Source organism: Kryptolebias marmoratus, linkage group LG6 (assembly GCF_001649575.2).
Source record: "Kryptolebias marmoratus isolate JLee-2015 linkage group LG6, ASM164957v2, whole genome shotgun sequence".
NCBI classification, from domain to species: Eukaryota; Metazoa; Chordata; class Actinopteri; order Cyprinodontiformes; family Rivulidae; genus Kryptolebias; species Kryptolebias marmoratus.
This window is the reverse complement of record NC_051435.1, coordinates 13,994,509-14,016,104: the sequence shown is the minus strand read 5'-3', so window position 1 is coordinate 14,016,104 and position 21,596 is coordinate 13,994,509. Positions and strand designations below refer to the sequence as shown.

The following is a 21,596-nucleotide window of genomic DNA, read 5'->3' as shown; positions in this document are numbered from 1 at the left end:
AGGGACTTTAAAACTGGTGTTATGTGCTCTATCTTCCTGGTTTTAGTGAGAACACGAGCAGCAGCGTTCTGGATCAGCTGCAGCTGTTTGATTGATTTATTAGTCAGACCTGTGAAGACACTGTTGCAGTAATCAATGCGGCTAAAGACAAACACATGGATGAGTTTCTCTAGATCGTGCTGAGACATCTAGATGTCCCCCACCTCGTGCTCAGTGATTGCTGGAGGAAGGCACCAGCTCCCCGTGACCCAGAAAGGAGAAGCAGGTAAAGAAAATGGAAGGATGGATGGATAAGAAAATCTTAAGAAATTACTTTCAGTGATCACAGCTTCATTCTTGAAATGCAACAATTTTTACGGTTGTTGTTCATTTCTAACAAGTTCAAGTTAAAAATGATTAACATCAGAGTTTAAAAGAAAGAAAGAAGTCTAGTATTTTTTGTAAACAAGCTAATCAGCAGAATTGAAATATCCCCAAATCAACATTTACATTATCATCTAGATCATATGCATCAAACTAAAGGCCCATGGGCCAAATATGGCATATTTGTTATGATTTTATTCTGCCTGTGAGGTAATATTTGAAATGCATTAGTACTGTTGTTTTAATCCTACACTAATATATTGATAAGGTTGTTTATTAGATCTGTAAAAGAAGATTAAAGTGCCTTCTCATACAATTCCTACCAAAGCAACTACTGCAGTCAAGCAAAAAACACAAACCTTAAGTTAAATATTGAATTTAATGACTCCATTTTTTCCCAGTTGTGTCAAAACTTGACATGGTCCTTTAAACATTCCAAATAAGTTACGCAAACATTCAGATATGTGGGGGAAAAAAAAACAACGAGACAACGGGCAGCTGCAAAAACTAAACCAGGAACAATAACCAAGAAAAAAAAAAGGTAATTTTTCCTTAAAAACACCAAAACTGGCAAGCATGTGTTATTCGGAGGCAAACAAAAATATTTCAGATCTTTCAAAAGACAAAAGAACATTCAACGGCTTACCAAAGAGTTGTTACATTAATTATTCTAAATCTCTAATAAGACGTTTATTTTTTACAATCTTAAAAGTCAGACAGGTGTATGGGACTTTGGAATATAGACTGCAGACAGTAGTTGAAGCAAAAATTACTCACAATAGCTTTTAAGGTTCTTTACAGTACTGTCAGAAAATTGCTGACTGCTATCATTATGGTTAAAAGGTGCATGCCTTTTAAAAACAACAGAAGGGTGCATATTTGAAATGGGTACATCTGACTGTGTTTATTAATATTAAAAGCAAAAGGTGAATCGTTTGAAGCTGCAATGGCATCTCCTTCTGTGAAAAAGATTAATTTTTTCCAGTAGTTTTTAATATACCACATTTCTCAAATTTAAAAAAAAAGATGAACATAAGTAACTTTCATGAATCCCTTTGCTTTTCCAGCGTAGACTCAGATGGAGAATAGAAATACTAAAACATTAAAAAGCAGCTTTTAAAACATTCCCCTTTATGCTAGCTGACGATACAAGATAATCACTACTTGTGCCTAATTGAGTTATTTTTCTTGCATGTCTGTAGGTCAGTAAGTTCAGCTTCTAACTCTCCATGGAGTCTAAAAACTCGTTTTCAATGATGTTCTCCAGCCTTCTCAGCACCGTATGAGAGCTGGCTGCTGGGTAGTCCGCTACGGGGAAGTGGACGTCAGGTGGACTCCAGGTGGGGGGAGGGGCCTGGAAAGAGCAGCAAAGGGTGCGCAGGAAAGGCAGCAGCTGGGTGATGGAGGACAGGGAGCGCTCAGTGAGGAGGGGGAACTCCAAGCGGTCTGTGGAGGATTCCTCACTCAGTTCATTCAGAGCCTGAAACAGCAGCAGAGGGAAATATAAACAGCGAGGCACTATTTTCAAATCAAAACAAAGTAACTCGAGTTAAAATTCCACTCAAGCGACCTAAATTCATTATAATAATATTGGAAACTGGACAAATCTGACTTTCTTCATTTCAAAAGTGTAGATTAAAACAAACATGGGGCGGCTGCCAAAGTGGGAACAAACTGAGCCGGGGCGGGTACAACGTGTGCAACAAAATAATGTGCACAGCCTAGAATACAGAAAAAAACCCCTGAACACGGCATTAAACTCTTTAATATAACTTTTGTGTTGTCCAGTAATAAAACTTGTACTTTGGCACGAACCTTTCTCAAGTAGCCGTTTAAAAAATAACAAATAATTTTTCAAAATACAAGAATGAACATTGTGTCGTACCCCATAGCGCTGCTGAATCCCTTCCAGCACTCTGACAACATGTGGCGTGCACTCCTGTTCACCTTCGATCAGCGTACTCTCCGGACCACTGTAGCGGTTCACATCCACCTCGGGGACAAAGGCCCAGCGATACCTGCGAGAGGAACAGATGGGTCTTTTTAATAATAAAGCCCTAAAAAATGACCAAATAGTACAACGTGCAGGCATGTTCTTAAGTGTCCTACATTTGAAAGAGTGGCATCTTCTCAGGAGGAAAAGCGAAGGAGGTGTCCAGAAACTTGCAAGCTGACAGGTACATGTCCAACTCAGCCTGGGAGAAGTTCACCGGTCCGTTTCTGTCAAGGGCTCCACGGACAACTTTAGCCAACCTTGGTGGTCCATGAGAAAGACACAAGGGGTTTAAAAGAAGAGCTTTTATCTAGGTATTAATGAAACGATATTTAATCAACGAAGAAATCGCTCACTTTGAGACATCTTTATCAGCCTGCAGAGCTTTCTCTAAACGTGCAAAAGTGCGTATCTGAAAAACAAGATTTCAAAAATATATTACAATTAAAAGAAACACACTAACGACACCATATGCTTATTCTGGTTCTTAGAAAGTCGCATCTTACAAGTTCTGTGACCATTATGGGCCAGAGGGACGTCAGGTGTTGGGGCGAGATCCGCAGCAAGAGAACACGAAACATCAGGAACATCTGGGCGAAAACAGCAGGGCTTGAGTTCGTACGCAAAGTCTCTGTGAGGCGCTCTGACAGGAAGAAGAAAAACACACTCAGCTTTAACATCTGTTTGTTTTGGGTTTTTTTGTTCCCCATGTAGATTAAACATGATAACAGAAATTTACACATATATCCAGTAGCAGCACTCCACCTTGAATAAGAGGAAGGTAGAGATGATACTGGTCGAGTTCACCGCTGAACATGGAAAACGCCTGGCGCTTCAGCAGCATGGGTTTCTGGTCGGCACTAGAGAACAATTTCAGGGAGCTACTCTGCATGCCTGTCAAGAAAATAAATACGACATTATGAGGAAATATTGATACAAAGATGAGATTTTTTTAGTTTAAAGCAAGTATCATAATAAATCTAAAAGAAAGCTAACTTTTCTTTTCTGGATTAATTATTTTTAACAGATATTATATTAAATTTCTGCCTTTCTGCTTTGCTCTGACACAGTTTTTATTTTTTTTTCTTATTTTATCAAAGTAAAAAAAACAAACAAAACCAGATTTTTTATCTGAGAAAAGCTCTTACCTTTAGATAAAAGCTTCTGGTTTCATATAAGCGGTACTCACCCAGCAGGTCTTTAAACATGGTCTTCTCATGAGTCAGCAGGTGGTCTATAATTGATTTCCAACTACAGAGAAAACAAGGCAGACAAACGGCAGACATGAGACTCTAAAAATCTTAAAATAAAAAAAGCCTGAATAACTGCAAACAAAGTTGAAATGTCATTATGTTTTGTTTCCCTGGTGAAAAGACTTGACATTGTTAAAAGACACAGGAGGAAAATATGCACTTATCTGTGAAGTCAGAGTGTGTGTGTGTGTAAATACATCTAAATGAATTCAGAAAGGCATATGAATAAAGCACCAGGAAGAGACCTCTATTGCAAAACTGTCTAACCAAATAAAGGAGTTTCAATATACAATAAATCTCCAAATAAGATGTCAGTCTGGGTCCTTTGTTTAATTATGAAGTAAATTTACAACAAAAAATACTCTGTATGTGTAGGCTTGTAACACTTGTACAACAAAGTTTATTGCTCTTGTTTTCCCAAATAAAATCTAATTGTGGATTTTACCATAATCTTATGTTATTTAAGAAGTCACTCAGAAGGATTGATCAATTACATTATAGTGCAAGTTATCCAATGAGACTGAACGTCAAAATTCAAGCCCACAATGTTCTGGTTTCTAACCATTATACAGTAGTTACAGAGCATCCTGGCAAGCGTGTGTGTGTGCTTTGTTGTTGTTTTAGCTGAAGCTCATGTGTTCTTGAAGAGTGAATCTAATTAAAGCAAACACTTGCATCCAAGAGATAAAAACCACTCACTTGTGTGCACAGGAGGCATCCATAGTGAAGAAGAGGGGGTCCATGAAGAGCTCAAATACCTCCTTCTTCCAGGCTCGTTTGGTGTAAGCATAACCACTGAGACTGCTCAGGAGCTGAGCACCTGCTTCAAAGCTGGGCATATTGTAGGCACTGCAGTCGGACAAACAGAGGTGCCTGGTAAGACCCCAGAAAGTGAATGAGTTAGTTTTATGAATACACATCATCGGTAGCTACCTGTGATTCTTGAGGTAGGGGAAGACATAGTAGAGAAGACGTGAGATGAGAGGAACAGCTTTTTCCTTCTCGTCGCTGCGATACACCATGTCCAGGAGGGGTGCCAGGATCTACAGAGGAAGACGGTGTGTTAGCACACAAAGAAAATGTCACCTTTCATTTGCCTGAAACAACAGGAAGTATACAAAACTTCACCTCAGCAAGCACTTTAAGAGCCTGCACACTGTAAACCGAGGGAGCAGAGGAGGACACCATGGCGTTAGCCTGAGTTACTGACTCTGAAAAGGACAAAAAACGAGAGACATCATTAACCTTTTAATACGGCTTTCCTCTGATATACAGTGTTAGGGTTTTTATATTATCAGCCTTTGTGCTCATGTGTAAAACTGCCTACGTGAGACGCGAAGGTCAGACGGCGGGCGCCACACCATCTGGCTCTCCCAAACAGAGATGTGTTATGTGTTTTCGCTATGATCGGAACTGGCCTTGGCTTGCTCAGATCAACCCCTTTTTCTTCTTCTTTTAATAAAAGAGAAAGCTCAAGTGGAGGGGCAGAACTTCCTGGACAGCACGCTGTTAGGAGCTGTAGTGGAATTTCTCCTCTTTGCGAAGGCCTTCATAAAGACAAATATTGCTCTCCGGTGTGATTCTTTTTTAGCAGGTTAAATAAATAAAAACCCTGACATACAGTTCAAAAGTTTTCCATAGATATAACGGGATATAACTGTTGGCGTTAGATTTTCTATTAAATTATGCTAATATAATTCTAAAAGAACTTCTTTATCCCTGATTTAGTGAACCTTTCATACGGCAGGATTACACCGAAGTGTTTCTCATGCTGAAATGTCTTTAAAAAAGCTCTGTGACAAAACTATGAGCAAGAGTCTTTCGGTTTTGCCCAAATTGACATTTGTGATGCTTTTATTTGTCATAAGCATTTAAAAATTACCACTGTGATCCACATCCACGTCTGCGTCATCCGGCTCGTCTGCTTCTGGGCACACCTGCGGCTGCACTTTGACCTCTAGGCTGCGGCTGAGCCAGCTGGTTTGCTCCAGAGACGAGCCCGCAATTCCACTTACTGCCTCGAGGATCTTCTGAGTCACCTCCTGCACAATAATTTATCAGATATTCTGCACTTTCTGAAAACCTAAAATAACTTTTTGACTTAAGATTATCACATCCCACCTGCAACTCTCTGGAGTCCTTCTTACTGTCCAGGTTGGGGAGCCGATTGACAAAGTCATTCAGGATTCTGCAAGACGTTATTTACCATCAGCAGAATATTAACATCACATACACACTTAACATATTTATGTGATTTAAGACACAAACTAACCCAAGTAGTAAGAAATGACCAGGGGGGGCCATGTTCAGCTGAACAGAGTCCCGTAAGAGACTGAGGAGAGGAGCAACATTTTCCTGCAGAGCCTGTGCTGGAATGCTGCATACAGATACAGAAATTACTGTGAAATTTAACAGAGGAAGAAAGAAATTACCTGACCTGCACAGATATTTGCACATACCTCTGGATGTAGGCATAGCTGAACTGTAAGACGGGAATGTCAACCAGTGTCGCCTTCTGATGAAGGAAGAAGTAAAACATTTAACTGTGGTTGAAGTAAAAACTCTGAGTGCTTTTACCTGTTCGTGCTCTCATACCTGTTCTCCTCTGATCTGATGTGGTCTCTTCACAACCTCTTTGACCAGCTGCAGGACGGTTTCTGCGTTCAACGTGTTCAGGGATTTCACCAGATCCACAATGATCAAACGTGACTCGCTGGCCACAGGCAAAACCTAAAGAAGACCAGAGTTTAAAAACCCCAAAAAGGTGCCCTAAAGATATTCAGTGTGAAAGATGTTTTTTTAATCCACATACGGAGGTTCTTACTTTGTTTTTATGTCTCCTTTTGCTCCTCCTATTGCTCCACACTACTCCCACTGAAGCAAACAGCTGAACCCCGTAATGTCCAGTTAGGGGGAGCAGAAACTCCAGTATCCTCTGTCGCAAAATCTGATCAAATCCAGATCGAAGGATTTAAGACATTTGGTCATTATTAGCTTACTAAGATAAAATGCAAACACATTACAGGATAAACAAACACACAGAGCATAAATGTCACAACTCCATGCATACCTTGGTGGATTTGAAATACACGGAGGTAGAGATGTGTCTGCTGCTCTGGGCGGAGTCAGACGCTCGCCTCTGACCCTCCTCCCGCGTGACCACGCCCCAAAACAACGCCATGCTGCTGAGCATGTGCGGCAGCGTCTCCAGCACAGCATTGCGTGCATTACGGACGTCCACAGGATCACAGGTGACCAGGGACTAACAGAAAAAAAAAAAAGAATTACATTTCTTCTTCTTTTTTAATGTTACTGACTGTCTTTTGGCAATAAAAGACGTGAAACGATAAAATAGACTAACAAAAACTAATATAACAATATAAAACCTTTTAAAATATTTCTTTCATAAAGAAAACTAATATTTTTGGAGGTTGGCGTTAAAGAGTGGTTCTTTATACATAACAAAATACTGATTGTGAAAAGTCTGACAGAAATGGAAGACAAATCCATAAAATGCTTTGTTGGATATGAATATTTAAAAAAAGTATATGCAAAGTTAAAAAGTAGTTGACGAGCAATGTAACAGGTGGACAATGAAAATGCAGGTATGACACGTTAATCTCAAATACTGATAGAAGCTTATATTTTATAAAACCTCAACTTCCATTTTATAAAAAAGAGGAACTAATGATTTATCTCAGTAATACTGTTTTCTGAACAGGAAACACAGAGTTGACTTCATTATCTTTAATATTGATATTGTTTTTCCATTCCACAATATCTATTACAACACTGTAAAATTTTAATTTGAGAAATTTGGATAACTTTGATTTTGTCTACTATTATTTAAGAATTTTATTTCAGAAACTTTTTTTTTTTACTACAATTTATCAAATATATTTTTATATTTAAAAAAGGTTTATTCTTCTGAAACTGCTTAGAAATGACCAGAAGCTCTTCATTTGTTTCCTGAGTTACAGTGTGCTCCATTTCTAACCTTTTTGTTGTCCAAAAGACAAAAGTGTGTAATGCTGGTCAGGCCTTCCAGCAGAGTCAGTGGATAGTCAGGAGCGATATTCTCCTTCCTGCCAATCAAACTGATGGAAAAAATAAAAGCAAAAAACATAATATATTTTAATCAAAATGTCTCATGCGTCTCTCATGAAAGCAAATCAAAAATGTATAACTGTAAAAGTAATTCTTAAAATAAAACCTTGTGTAATCAGCTTACCTCTGGTTTGTCTTCCCTCCGTCATGCTCGTGCAGCTTGACCAGCTCATCCAGGTTCCTGCAGATCTGATTGATTAGCGGAGCCACAATTATCCCTAACGAACGTCCCAGGTACGGCAGGGAGGAGCACAGCAGCGACACCCAGTGGGGGTGCATGGCATAGCCATACTGAGGCTGCAGAGCTCGCGCTGCAGCAGAAACAAACATCCCCTGCGCCGTGACGGGGTGACTCTGCACGTACTGGGCTGCTTTGATGGACTGCTGGAAAAGGACAGCAGTTTGCCACTCGCGAGCAAGCGGGCTGGTTGCAGGTGAGGATTCACGTGAATCCCCAGGCTGGCCAGATGCTCCGCCCGTTACAGAGACAACCCCACCGGGCCACACGTGGTATTCAAGCACAATGAGAGCCTGGAGCAATTTTAGCAATTCTATTTGTAAGGGGTACTGCTCCGGTCCCCCACATGCACCCAAATGAAGGAGACTCTCCTCCGATAGGCCTCCTTGCTCATCGAGAACCTCGACTTCTTTGGTTGATCCCTTCTCTGCTCCCTTTTGGCTGATATACATTGACGCAGAGAGAGAAAGCAGGGCAATTTGCTGCACTTTACAGCTTGAGAGGAGCCTGTGCATCGACTCCAAATTGACTCTGCTGCCTTCCTGCATCTGTGCTGTGCAGCCGAGCCGATTCACTATCCGAGTCAGCACCGCCACACTCTTCACTTGCACCTCCCTGTTCCCCTGCAGGTCCAGAGGAGTCAAGCTCAGATAGGAAGGATAATGGGAGCGCAGAAACCGAAGACAGAGGGACACCAGCAGTTCAATGAGCAGGGATGGGGGCACAGATGGCGAGGACGTGGGGGACAGCAGGCAGCCGTAGAACCCCTTGCCATCCTGAGCCTGCTGGTGGCGCTGCAGAAGGTTTGAGATCAGATTTAAATGTGCAGCAGAGCTCGTGTCCAGTGAGGTGGAGCAGAGCGCGTCCACCAGAGGGCACTCAGCGCTGCTCCTCAGCAGGGTGTCTAGAAGCGTCAAGCCCTGAAGGAGATGGCGCCAGCCACCTGCCGCCGGGTACAGCAGCACATGGCGGAACAGAGAGTCAATGGCTTCTCTCTTCTCACGTTCCTGCTTCAACAGACGAGACCTGGCCATAGCCTCCAGCTCCATATCCTCCTCATCCTCGCTCGACAGCGATTCAGACGCTTGTGTGTGCTCAGACTCTACCCTCCGCAGGCCGTTCACCAGCCCTCCATCCTCAACACTGCTGGGTAGAGCAGAGCCTGAACTGGAGTTCTCAGTGGAAACTTGGGCACCACTGGTGTCAGCCGACTCGGTGTGTTCGCTCTCAGGCTCCTCCTCATCTTCCTCTCGATCCTCCTCCTCTTCTGTCTCCTCACTCTCACTTCTTGACATCGCTAAAGTGTCTGGTGGCTTTGCCACTTCTGGGCCACTGTCCAGCTCAGCCCACAGAGCTTCTCGGTCCACAACATTCAGGATATTTAAAGCGCTGACATCAGCCATGACACTGTCTGTGGACGTCCGAGAAGTTTTGGTTGAACTTCGACTTCTGTTGCTGAAATCCTTCAAATTACCTTTAAAACAAACATGTCAAGTTAATAAAATGTGCACAAGACAAAGCAGACAACCAATAATTCAATAGGTACTAGCAGCACATGCTGGTGAATGAACTGACCGGCAGTGAGGTTTTGTTTGATGCTCTGAATGGAGCAGCGCTGAGTGGAGGGATGGAGCAGCAACAACAGAATCGGCTCCAGGATCCGAATCACATCGTTCAGAGATAGAGCTCGAACCAACCAGCAGTGAGCTGCTGCGCTTATGGAGCCATCAGTGGAGCTCAGGCTGTCTATCACAACACACAGAGACCTGAGACAGACGGGTTCAGAACAGCAAAATCAGTAAACACAGAAACAACATTTTACCTATAACAAGGATGTATTTTTCTGTACATTTCTGAGTGTAGCATTATTATTATTTACCTACATTTTGACAATGTAGAGCAAAAATTACAGATTTGAACCTGATGATGTCAAGAGAAACTGAACGCTACAAGGACTAAAATGTTTCTTTTTATGTGCACGACAAAATTTTAGAATATGCTCAATTTTACCCATCAAAGGTGAATGAGTTTTTGCCAAGAAATACAAAAATGGGGAAAATCTATTATGAAAGTTTTTCTATTTTGTTTGCTGTGCCTTTTCTGTGTGTGACTTATATTATGATTAATACATAAAATAAGAGCTGTTTACTCTAGGTAAACTAATAAAAAATGACAAAATAAAAGATATTTGATAAAAATGCTGCCCTAATTTTGTACTGACCGATCAAAGGAGCGACACAGAGACATGGTCCTGTTGCTCTGAATTTCCCGGGTCAGGTGCCACAGCACTGTGAAGCGGTGCAACGCTTCCAGCCTCACTGCCTGGAGAAGAAAAACAAAAAAAAAAACAGAAACCTTTGGCTTATTTGCTCATCTTCTCAGGTCACCTACTGAAAGCTAAACAAAGATGGGCTCTGTTTGCCTGTCTCTATTTAACAAACACAATCAGAAGAAAATTGGAAAATAAATATTTAACTCAGTGTGTCACTTCAGTAAGTTTACAAGTTTAAAAAACCTTGTCTTTGTGCAACAGCGCCTGGCAGATGATGTCTTCACAGATGGATGCTGATGGAGCCAAGCAGTGCAGCCTGTAAAACAGATCCACGCAGGAAACGTGCTGCTCTCTGTGCTCCGTGTCCAGCTGACTCCACAGGACCTTGGACTCCCTCTGGGTCACAGCACAAATAAAGAACATCTTACATACTGCGTTTATGTCGCAGGTTTGGTTGTACACAAACAGTTTCCGCTTTAATAATCTAACCTGATAGAAATCTGTGCCTTCCTCTATGGCACGGAGCAGGACCGGGTAGATGGGTGGCACAGTGGCCATCTGCAGCCGCCCACTCAGAGGGTTGGACTCAGAGTTCTGGTACCGTCTGTGCTTGTCCTGAATGACCAGTGCTAAGGACTGGGAGTGGTTAATGAGCTCCAACAGTGAAGCCAGTGCGGTGTGCTGGATGTTGTGGTCCCTGGACATGCAGCACAGGATCATCAAGGACCTGAGCCACACAGGTAAGCTGTCCACATCACTGCCTGAAGTAAACAAAAACAATTTAAATCGATCATTTGTGGCATGTAATGGTATTATATATTGATTAGTCCATCCACTGACCTGTGCTGCCAAACATGTCTGTGTGCAGAGCAAGCATCTCCTCTTCACTGAGGTAAACGGGGAAGGTGGTGCTCTCCAGCAGCAGGTGGCAGGTGGCGACAAAAGCCTGCCGACAGGCCTCAGAGATCTCAGCCCTCCCCCGGGGCATGTAACCAGCTGCCCAGTCCAAGCACCTGGCAGGTAAGAGATTCTTCTTCTTTTCAGTGGGAGAGGCTGGGAACTGGGCTTCAGGGGAGGCACGGGCTTTAAGTTTATTTGGTATGAACAGTTCAGTCAGTTTGTCTTTAATTTCACGTCCACCTAACAAAGACTTCTGATCCACAGAGGTAGGACTTGTGTCACGTTGGGGTTCTGGATCTGGGCCCCTGACATCTTCCACCTGCACCATCAAGTATCTGAAACAGAAAAGGAACGAAAAATATTTAGAAAATGCTCTTGAAGAGTTGTAACATACAACCCACCTTCAGCTCCCTCCACGGTGTACCTTGTGGTTATGAAGGCAAGGATGTCCTGCAGACACTGCGTCATGGTGTCCACACTGCCTCCCCTTCGCCACACTCCCTCACCATTTTTGCTTATTCCATTTTGCTCAGCGCTTACTGTCACTTCCAGAGAGAGATGCTGCTCGGACGGTGAGGCGCTGATGCCCAACCCGCTGTCTTCAGATCTCAGAGCTGGGTAAACACCATTAGCAGGCTCTTCTTCCCCTCCTCCATCTGGCCTCTCTTGCTCGTCTTCCTGATGCCCATTAACACTGCCATTTTTCTCTCCTTTGTTCTCTAAACCCTAGGGAAAGTAGAAAAGACACGATGAGATACACGCCAACATCTTGTTGAAAAATCACACTAAACTGGCACTGACTTAAAAGACGAAAAACTCTCACCTGTGTCTTTGTGGTTTCTTCCTCAGGAGGCTGTAACTCCATCTTCTCTGTGTGTGCCGTGGCTTCAACCTCCATGTAAGCCACGGGCATCTGGATTTTACTCAGGACCTTGAAGCAGGCGCGCAGCCCCTGTGTGACATCCTCGAGACAAACGGAGACCATGTGGCGACGCACTGCCTGCAGCATGGTGTCCAGCATATCAGGCAGGAAATGTGATTGGATGTCAGCATGGAGCTCCTGTAAACAAACACAAACATGATGCTGTTTGAAAAAGGCGTCTCTACAGGGGTGACTCAGATATGAGTATCTGGATCTCAAAATTTCTAAAAGTCTACAGTTTTTCTTTAATTGCATTTCTTTTATTGTTTGTACTGATAGAGGTTGTTAGAAAAACAAACATCCCAACAGTTTTGTTAATAACTAAACAATTTACATTAAAGCAGGAATATTGATGTAGAACAAACTACTGCTGAGCATGTGTGCGTTAATCACCAGAGGAAGAACCTCGAGCAGGAAAATGATGAGGTTGGACATTTCTGTGACAGAGGGAGCAGGACGACTGTAGTCCTCCTCAGGAGGTGGATCAGGTTTTTCACTGCCAAGAAAACAGAACAAAACATGAATTGTTGTCACTTTATTATTGAGAATAAACAAAGGGAGTTGGAATACAATAAGTTTTACCTAAAAGAAATTGGTGTACTTTAGGATGTGAATAGAACATAAAGTCATTTTAATAGTAAATTACAAAAAATTATCTCTTTTTAAATAAAAACATATATGCTGTTGAGCAACATATATCAAGAGTTGGGACATAGACAGCAAAATACTATAGGAAAAAGAAGAAAGAAAAAGAAACTTAAAGAGGCTTTTTTTTTAAAGTAACGATACTCAAGTACTCAATCAAAAATCTGAAGTAAAATGAGTAAATTTGTCAATGAACATCAAATAACATCACAAAATATGTCAGAGAATCCAGAGAAATGTCTGTACAAAACCATCAAGATAAAAAACAAAGTGTAATAGCTGTAATCTTTAGGCAACGTGTCTGTACGGCTGTAAGAACTGATTACTTGTGAAAACATCTGAACTGTTGGTTGCTGAATCTGCAAATAAAAGCTAAACCTTGTTGTTGTTTTTTTACACAACTGTGACACTTTTGTGCTCGAGTTCCTTTAAGATTAACTGAAGCAACGACAAAAACTCTGAAATGGCTAAATGAATCACTATCTTGGTGCCTTGAAAAGCCGACAGTCACATAATTGCTTGTCTGTGTGTTTCTTTGTCTGTTTGTCAGCAAAATATCTCATGAACCATGGGGCAGATTTGAATGAAACTCCCCAAAAGCAATTATTGGATGTGCATCTACAACCGGTTCAAGATGGCCACCACACCTAATGCCTTTTTTCTCTTTTTAAATCATAAACACTACTTCAGCAGTAACCAGCCCAAATGCTTTGCTGACATAATACTTAAAATGTATTTCATTTTTTTTTCATAAATTCCGAGGGTTTAAATAATATGCAATCCAACATATACTTTTTTTAAACATACATCTTAGACAGTCAACTTTTACTGTAGGAAAAAATGTCTAATTGCTGACCGATCTCAGTATTTATTTATTTTTCTGACTTGGCACTGAATACCATTTCCATAAAAACCTGGTGACTTTAGGTTTTTGGCATCAAAATTGTTGATGTACCTGAGAGATGAGCAGAAGCGTTGAGTCATGTACTCCCACAGGTATTCACTGTTCATGGAGCTCACGAGCATGTTCACCGTCTTTATGATTTCCGATGCGTTCTTATTCTCTTTTATCTTGCTGTTGACGGAAGACAAAAGGAAAGAGCCAATTGTTTATGAGATTCCTCTTTGCAGGAGCAACTTTGCCAAGTTAGAACCTAAAGAAGAGCGAAGCTGCATCTGTTTTAGCGTTCGCTGCTCTCACCTCGCGAGCTGGCTGCCTGAGAGCCCCGAGTTGGGAGCGTTTTCCTCCTCGAGCATCTCCAGACAGTAACGTGGAAAAGCTCGGACCACCTCCAACAACACACAGCTCAAGACAGGCGGACCTGAGCAGAAACAATGCCGTCAGCAAAACCGGTTTTGAAATATTTAGCATTTCAGCGCTGCTCGGAGGTCTCTACCTATCTCAGGTTTGTCAAGCAGGCTGATAATGATGCGAAAGGGTCTGAGGTAACGGATCAGACTTTCTGGATCAACATCTGCCTCCTTCTGTTTGAGGATGTCAATCAGAGCCTGAAGTCAGACACAGAAACAGATCAGAACAAGAGAAACAGGAGACAGACTTACATTGAACAAAATGTTCAGACAGAACTTGACTTCTCTTTAGGGCTATTCAGTCATCCTTCAGCCCCTTACTTTCAGGTTATTTTTGTCATTTATACATAAAAATGAAAAAATATTGCATGAACAGATGGGATAAAGAGAACCAGATGACACATTTATTCAAACACCTGACTTGATGGGACAAAATAATCTGTATGTGCTTTCCTTTTCTCTTTAATTTACTGTACATTTACACCGTTTCCTATACTACAGTAAACAATACAGGTGTTTGGAAATGGGTTTTGGTACGTCCAAGATTGAACTAATGCAGCTGTTTCTCCTTTTTTTCCCCATTTTTATGCTAAGCAAACCAGCTATGGCTATAACCTTACAAGATGTAGTCTTTGATCTTCTCATCTAACATTTCTTATAACAAAACTGAACTGTAGTTTTTTTTTAAAAAAGGTACCTTCACAAGGAAATCTTTGGAGTAGGTGTTGAAGTAGAATGATGTGTGCTCCTCCACAGTGGTAGATAAGGTGGGGTGGGGTGCCACCATTCCTCCTTTTATGTCTGTACCTGGAAACACATATGATATAATATAAGAGAGTGATCTTTGGCTGGTCAGTGGTGAAATATACATTCATGCAAATCATTACGGATGCTTAATGGAATCATCAGCACCTAGGAGCCAGGCGTAGAGGCGCCTGTTGAGGGACATGTCTCTTCTGAGCACTGTGAGTAAAGCTGCAGACACCACGGTGATCATGTCTTCGGCACTCAAAGCAACACTGGGGTCAGCTGGATCCTACTCCAACAACACAGAGCAGCAGATGGACAAAGAACAGCAAAGATGAGGTGACTAGGAACTGTGATCTCTTTTTATTGCATATTTGAAACTGTGCCTGTGATGAAAAGAATATTCACACACGACTGTAAAAATAAAATGACATTTTTATGTTCTTTTCTTATCCACATAAACAAACAAACCAACATGGGAAGTTGGTATACCCCCAATATTTATCCCACCTTCAGATCCATTTATTAATAATTAGCAGGTCAAATTAAAGTATATTTTAGAGCTTTTCAAGTAGATTTCTGTAGAAACATTATGAACAATCTTATCTGTTGTGGAAATCTCTGAATGACCTCAGTCTGGAGAAATAGAGTTTAATTTTAATTGGATTAATGAGCTAATGACTTCAACATACAAGTTTATAAAACAGTGTTTAAATGAACCATTATAAAATGTTTAAAACTGGAGTTGTTTCAAGACGGCAACAATCTCCCTTTTGTCTCTGCTTCAATCAGACTAGCTGTTAGCTTGTCAGTGCAATCAGAAATAAAGTCTATTTCTTTGAACCGAGGTTGTTCAAAAAGCTAACTACAACTTTAACATCTTTGTGTAGTGACAAGTTAAAGAGTGCCCACAGATCTTTAATAATAGGAGGCTTTGGAGGCTTATTAAGCTATTTATATTATTCAGAAAAAAACAAGGAGCAGTGCATCTGAGGATACCTACCAAACATGTGGCAAAGGGGAAAAAGTAGAGCAGGACTTCGAGCATGTTCCTCTGCACCAAGACATTTGAATCTTGTAGCGACAGGCAGACTGACTTCATCTGAGACAGACAAAGGGACTGTAAAACTTCACACATGACTGTAACAGATTATGTTTTTATTGGTTTCAAAGCATGTGAGCAGGAAGACAAATGCAGGCACTCACCACTCCACAGTGGCTGTAGCCTAACATGTGTGTCTGCTGACTCAGCGGTACCATACGGTCAAAGTGTGTTACAATGAAAACCGAGGCGGGCAGCCGCACCATGGGAGTGACCAACATGCTGCCCCACAGGGCGCCGTAGAAGACCTGCTGACCCACTAACAGAGACAACTTGACCAGCAGAGCATCAGTCCTGGACAGAGGCGGAGAACAAAGTGAAGACATCAGCAGGCAAACATGCAAAAACATAGACCATAATTATCACTGTTTAAACACTTACTGAGAAGGAGGCAAGCAGCTTTAAATAGTTTAAGATTAGCTTGGTTACAATTCTTTTCACTTCTTTTTATGTGCAAACCCACATTATGTAAATTAATGCAAGCTGTATAAAAAAGCTGACAGGGAATGGTGGGAAAGTTTTACCTTAGTAGAGAAGTATTTAAAAAGTGTCACATTTTCATTTTAAAGGAGAGACTTTAAAATAAATTAGTTTTAAATAAATTAGTCTATCAACTAAGATAGAATTTTTACTACAAAAGAACAGCCAAAAAAAAATCTATTTTCAAGAACAAATTACTCAAATCGTTAAAGTAAAAAGTACATTATTTAGTTATACACATATTTTAGTTTAAATAGTGTTTTTGAAAACTGTGGAAGTTTATAGCACACAATAAAAAAACGAATATTTAAGCTGACTTCTTTTTTATTTTATTTTTTTATTTATTTTACCAAATAAAAAGTGTTATGTACCTGTCATAGACCTCCAAACCTTCCTCCAGACCTGGTAAGAGTCCAGTTATGAAGGCCTGCAGACTGGGCAGCAAGGCCCTCTGCAGCGGGAGATAGTAACGCTCATACAGAGTCAGCAGCACAGGTTTTACTGCCATGGCTGCATGGCCCAACAGTGGGAACAATCCGGAGCTGCAAAAAAAAAAAAAAAAAAAAAAAAGGGACAAACATTAGGTTGTTCTAAAGGTGGTTGAGATACGATCACTATTCTTGCTGCAGTAGACAATTTGGACCACTTCTTTCACCTGTAAATGAACAGATCCTTGGCCAGCCATTTTGTGCCGATGATTTTGAAGATGACCTCGTATGTCTCCAGTGCCTTGAGGTGCACGCCGCTGGGCAGGGCTGGATGCAGGCACTGAGCCAAACGCTTCCCTATGATCAGTCTCTTGGGCAAGAGTGAATAGCGAAGGTTACTCTGCAGAGCCTGAAAGACGGAGACGCAAAAAAAATAAAAGAAAAAGAGGTATGATTAAAGAAAGAATTCATAAAGTGTGTGGCATTCTAGCAGAGATATCCAATCCAACACACAAATACACACGTCCCAAAAAAGATAAATTTGACAGTTTTATTTCTGAGATTTAACCTCTTCCCTCAGATTAGTTGGGGACTTTCAGGATCAACTTCTGTGCATGAACACACAGAGACACTCCAAAGTCAACACCTGGTGTGCAAATGAACAGTACAGCAGTACTTTTTCATTTTCCCCTGTCATTAATGGTAAGAGGACTTGAACAGTTGTAGAACAGAAAGAGGAACTCTGACTGAGAAACAAAACCTTTCACACAAAACTGCAGAGAACTAAAAAACCCTTCTGTCAGAAATAACAACAAAGAGGAAACTGAAACTTCAGATGAAATGTTTCAAAACCAATGAATCATAAGCAAAGAAAGTCATCGACAGCACCTCCTTACGCTTACCTTGTTGAGCTTGCCCAGGGAGGAGATGAGATCAGCCCATTCGCTGGAGGACTCAAAGTTTCGCAGCGCCTTCTCGATGACCGACGCGTAGTTACGGTAACGGTAATCATTGTGCAGCTCGAGCTCCTCGGGATCCATCTTACAACAGTTTGATCACAACATGTTCAGCACAATACATCTGAGGGAAAACAGGAAAAAGGTTAGCAAGACTATCAGTCTGTCTGAAACCTGGAGGGTTGTTTTATTCAGACTCTGAATGAAATAAAATTAGCCAATTAGCTCTGTTCAACACTACACACAAGCTCTGAGGCGCCGGATACAAATGTCTCATTCATGACTGGTCGGTGTTTTTCCTGACTTACCGGTCTGTCAGACTGAGGAGGAAGGAATCCTAAAACTAAATAAATAAATGCAACATCAGAGGAAAACGAGTTCGGGGTTGGATGCAAACACTAATTGAAATGGATTTAATATACAAAGGGATTTGAAGCTTTTTGATGGTGACTAAATGGATAAAGTTTCTGTTGGCTGATCAATATAAGTAACTACTTTCAAAAAAAAGAAAGCCATGACAAGGAAGTTGAAGAAAGAAGTGAAACTGCTAAATGACGCAGAAAGAATCATTTTTGTTATAATGTAAAAAGACAACATAGAGGACATGCTTACATGAGCACGTAGTGTATTTTAATTTGGTGGGTGGGGAGATCAGGAGGAAAGGATTAGAGGAACACGGACATCTGGAGTCCCTGCAGCTGATCAGAGAGGCTCACAGCTGACAAGACCAACAACACATTCAGGATAACACTGTACTGCTGCTGAAAGCAGACATCAAATAACCAATATATAACCAATTAAACACCCAGCATTCCTTGAAGAAATGCATATCGCCTGCCGCCCTTTATGAGCTTAAAACTAAGTTACAGTCATTTCTGTTGGCTAAGGTCTGTGGCGGTGAACAACAGCGACGTGTTTACACGCCATAAGATACAACAAGTCAATAATATTGGTGCGCAGGTCAGAGACGGAAATATACTGACGCCACATTTTTCAAATTTTTTTTAAAATTCTCCACAAGGCTGGGAATAAAACCGGTTTAGTAAAAACACTGAATGTATTTAGGTGTTCTTTATACTTTACGGTTATCTCTGCGTTACATGTAAGGGGCTTTCATCACCTATCACCTTAAAGAAAATGCGTGTTCAGCTAATTCAGCTGATGAATTATCTTCTTATTGACCAGACGCTCTGTCTTACTCAAACCAACATGATGGTACGCAGTACAACCCGTTACTCAGGCGCTTTGTGCTCAAATGTGCTGGGTTTTTTCCAGCAGTAACATCGTGTCTAGATAATGTATGGTGCAAAAATTTAAAACGACCCTTAACTTTTGGTTTCAAGGAGTAAGACTTTCTTGTAATCTTTTAAAGTGGTCTTGACTAGAAGTTATCCGGGCTTTCTGATAGTTTTAAAAGTGCCAGGCCTGAACTTAAAAAAAAACAAAACACTACGTACAGCAAATTAACAGTGTCTGAGAGTCTCGTCTTTAAGAACCAAAAAAGACCTGACACAGAACCTGAAAGATGCATCATTCTTCAGTTTATCATCTGCAATATGCCAAGTTTGCACCTTCAATCACCTTGTCAGTGCTGAAGCGCTATTTCATGTGCATCAAACTGTGTTATCTTGGCTTTCTCATAGATTAAAATAAAGAAATGGAAGCAAACTGCGTTTCCCACAGGATCCCAAGTAACAAAGTGCCTAAAGACTTGTGCAGTCCTCTAAATGCTTAATGTTTAAGTGCCAAAGCAGGAGATAAAGATAAGCCCTGGCTGAACTCAGCACAACCCTGCTGACAAGTGTTTCCCGTCAAAGTTTTCCTGTCAGCATGAAGAAAATAAGGATCTTAAAACCACGGTTATTACCAGGTGACACCTTGATAAGCAAATCGTGTGGGTCAGGCTCATACGTGTCAACATGTACAGTCTCACTTCCTCACTGGATGCATCAGCAAAAAAAAAAAATCAATAAAAAAAGACCATTCAATATTAAATAACTATGCATATTTACAGGCAAGAATTAAGCACAGGAGTGTGTGCTTTGAGGGTGGACACACAACAGCTATGTCACCTGAATGACACCAACACTAAAACAAGCTGTAATGTGAACTCAGGCCAAATTAGACTTGGCTGCAGCAGGTTTTCTTTTTGGCTTGTGGTTGCAGCATCAGTGGACCACTGTTATGTAACTGCACAGCATCAGAGCAGGCTGGATGGGAATAAAACTGACTAGGAGACCATTTTTTACAGCAGTTAAATCCATTGGTCCACAGCTAGCTTAAATACTTCAAATGGACACCAGGAATATACCGGGCCGGCTGGCCTCGAAACGTAATATACGAATTGCTAGGTTTTGTTTTTCTGTATCAGTGTGAAAACGGCACCTTTTCTGACTTTTAAGGTACAACAAATAAGGCGTCGTAAACACAATCAGCTAGCTAATGTCAGGTGCATCGGGATGACTCACCAACCGAGAAACATGCAGCACAAGATGCTCCGGGCGCGCGCTTCCCAACAGCCAGACTCGAGCGGCAGACGGACCGCTTCAGGTGGGGCATCTTCCGCGCTACGAACGACTCAAAACAAAAGCGTGAAGCGAACCAGTTCCGGAGAACCAGGGTTCGTGGTGCTCGGGGCAGAGCGGGGAGGCGGGCTCCTCAAACTCAGCTGATCCAGAATTGAGCGCTGCCGGCCCGCCTCACTTCCCGAGCGGCGAAGGGGGGGTGTTCGGAGAGGAAACTTGGAACGGAAAGAAAAGTATTTCGCTTTAAACTGCAATTATAGTTTATAATATACATAAAATAAAGTACTAAATGCATTAGGAAATAATTAATCTTTTGTGGCACTGCTTTAAAGCGGAAACGTAGACATTATCGCATACGTGCCCCCCCTCCCAGTTTTGGTACATTCCAGGATGTGCCATGTTTACAAACCTCTCACCTCACTGTCACAAGTCTTTGACCATGCATTTCCTACACAGGCTGTGTTTATTGCGTTGTTTTAAAAGCAGGGTTTGGCGCATTTTATTTCTAGAGGGCCATTCTGACATAGTTTTAGTAGCCAAACGTTAAACTGAAACATGGGCATAATAATAAATGCTACTGGACTTTATCATAATCATACCATCATCACATAGTCAAATAAAAATATGCTTGGTCTGATTTCCAGTCTAACCTATGATGGTTATTCGTGAATGCTTGACTGTTCTGTAAAAGTGAATAAATAAATAAAATGTTAGAAGACACTTTCAGAGCCTTGGTAAAAAAGGTTTGCAGCATTGTTAGCATGCTTGGTTTAGAAAGATCACATGTTTATTTTCTGTTTGAACACAAAGCAAATATGTATTCTGCTGTCCACATCTCAAACAGACGCAACATTTTCAATATATAATATTACGCTAAAGGTAATTTGTTTTTGCTTTTTTTTCCTATTTATCTATAGCCCAGTCAACACAAACACCAACATTACCATAGCAAAGACAACCTAAATACGGCTTTAGAGACAGTGAAAAAGACAGTATACTCTTTGTTTGCACTTGTTTCAGTATATATTGACTGTTTTCAGTGATTTAGCTATTTTAGGTTTTGTTTTCTGAGAATGTTGAGTGCCGGCCAGCAATGGTTCAAGGGTTGCTTCTGGCCCGCAGCAGGCCATATTTTGCACATTATTGTATTAAAGTGAAGCAGATATGATGGCAAATAAAATGTTTATGATATATGTGGGTCACATTTATTTTTAAAAGAGTTTAAAGGTATTTTAAAAACATATTTTATGGACATTATGACCAGGGGTGGAAATTAGCACCCGCCACCGGCCAAATGCGGGTAAATATTTGAAGTGGCGGGTGAAGTTGATCAACACACACGCCACTGTGGCGG

The 21,596-nt window shown here is 41.2% G+C and overlaps 1 protein-coding gene across 2 annotated transcripts; it reads right to left on the bottom strand.

The window, feature by feature from the left end:
• Positions 1-723: 723 nt before the first annotated feature.
• Positions 724-20,396, bottom strand: dop1b (DOP1 leucine zipper like protein B). 2 transcript variants are annotated; one of them, XM_017422716.3, is made up of 38 exons: positions 20,186-20,396; positions 17,664-17,841; positions 16,989-17,170; positions 16,705-16,875; positions 15,958-16,147; positions 15,755-15,853; positions 14,917-15,040; positions 14,702-14,811; positions 14,091-14,202; positions 13,895-14,015; positions 13,649-13,768; positions 12,442-12,544; positions 11,950-12,186; positions 11,551-11,852; positions 11,067-11,461; positions 10,716-10,987; positions 10,470-10,622; positions 10,176-10,276; positions 9,530-9,720; positions 7,841-9,428; positions 7,607-7,706; positions 6,680-6,871; positions 6,434-6,556; positions 6,205-6,339; positions 6,069-6,124; positions 5,882-5,986; positions 5,731-5,797; positions 5,492-5,651; positions 4,738-4,820; positions 4,543-4,652; positions 4,309-4,458; positions 3,546-3,607; positions 3,122-3,250; positions 2,863-2,999; positions 2,713-2,768; positions 2,473-2,616; positions 2,249-2,381; positions 1,583-1,843 (listed from the first exon to the last, which is right to left on the bottom strand). In XM_017422716.3, exons 2-38 carry the CDS (start codon positions 17,799-17,801, stop codon positions 1,583-1,585), a joined length of 6,912 nt encoding a protein of 2,303 aa, XP_017278205.1. In that variant the 5' UTR covers positions 17,802-17,841; positions 20,186-20,396. The 2 variants fall into 2 exon arrangements, with proteins under 2 accessions (XP_037832108.1, XP_017278205.1); XM_037976180.1 differs by lacking the exon at positions 20,186-20,396 and having other exon boundaries at positions 724-1,843; positions 17,664-17,801.
• Positions 20,397-21,596: the final 1,200 nt, after the last annotated feature.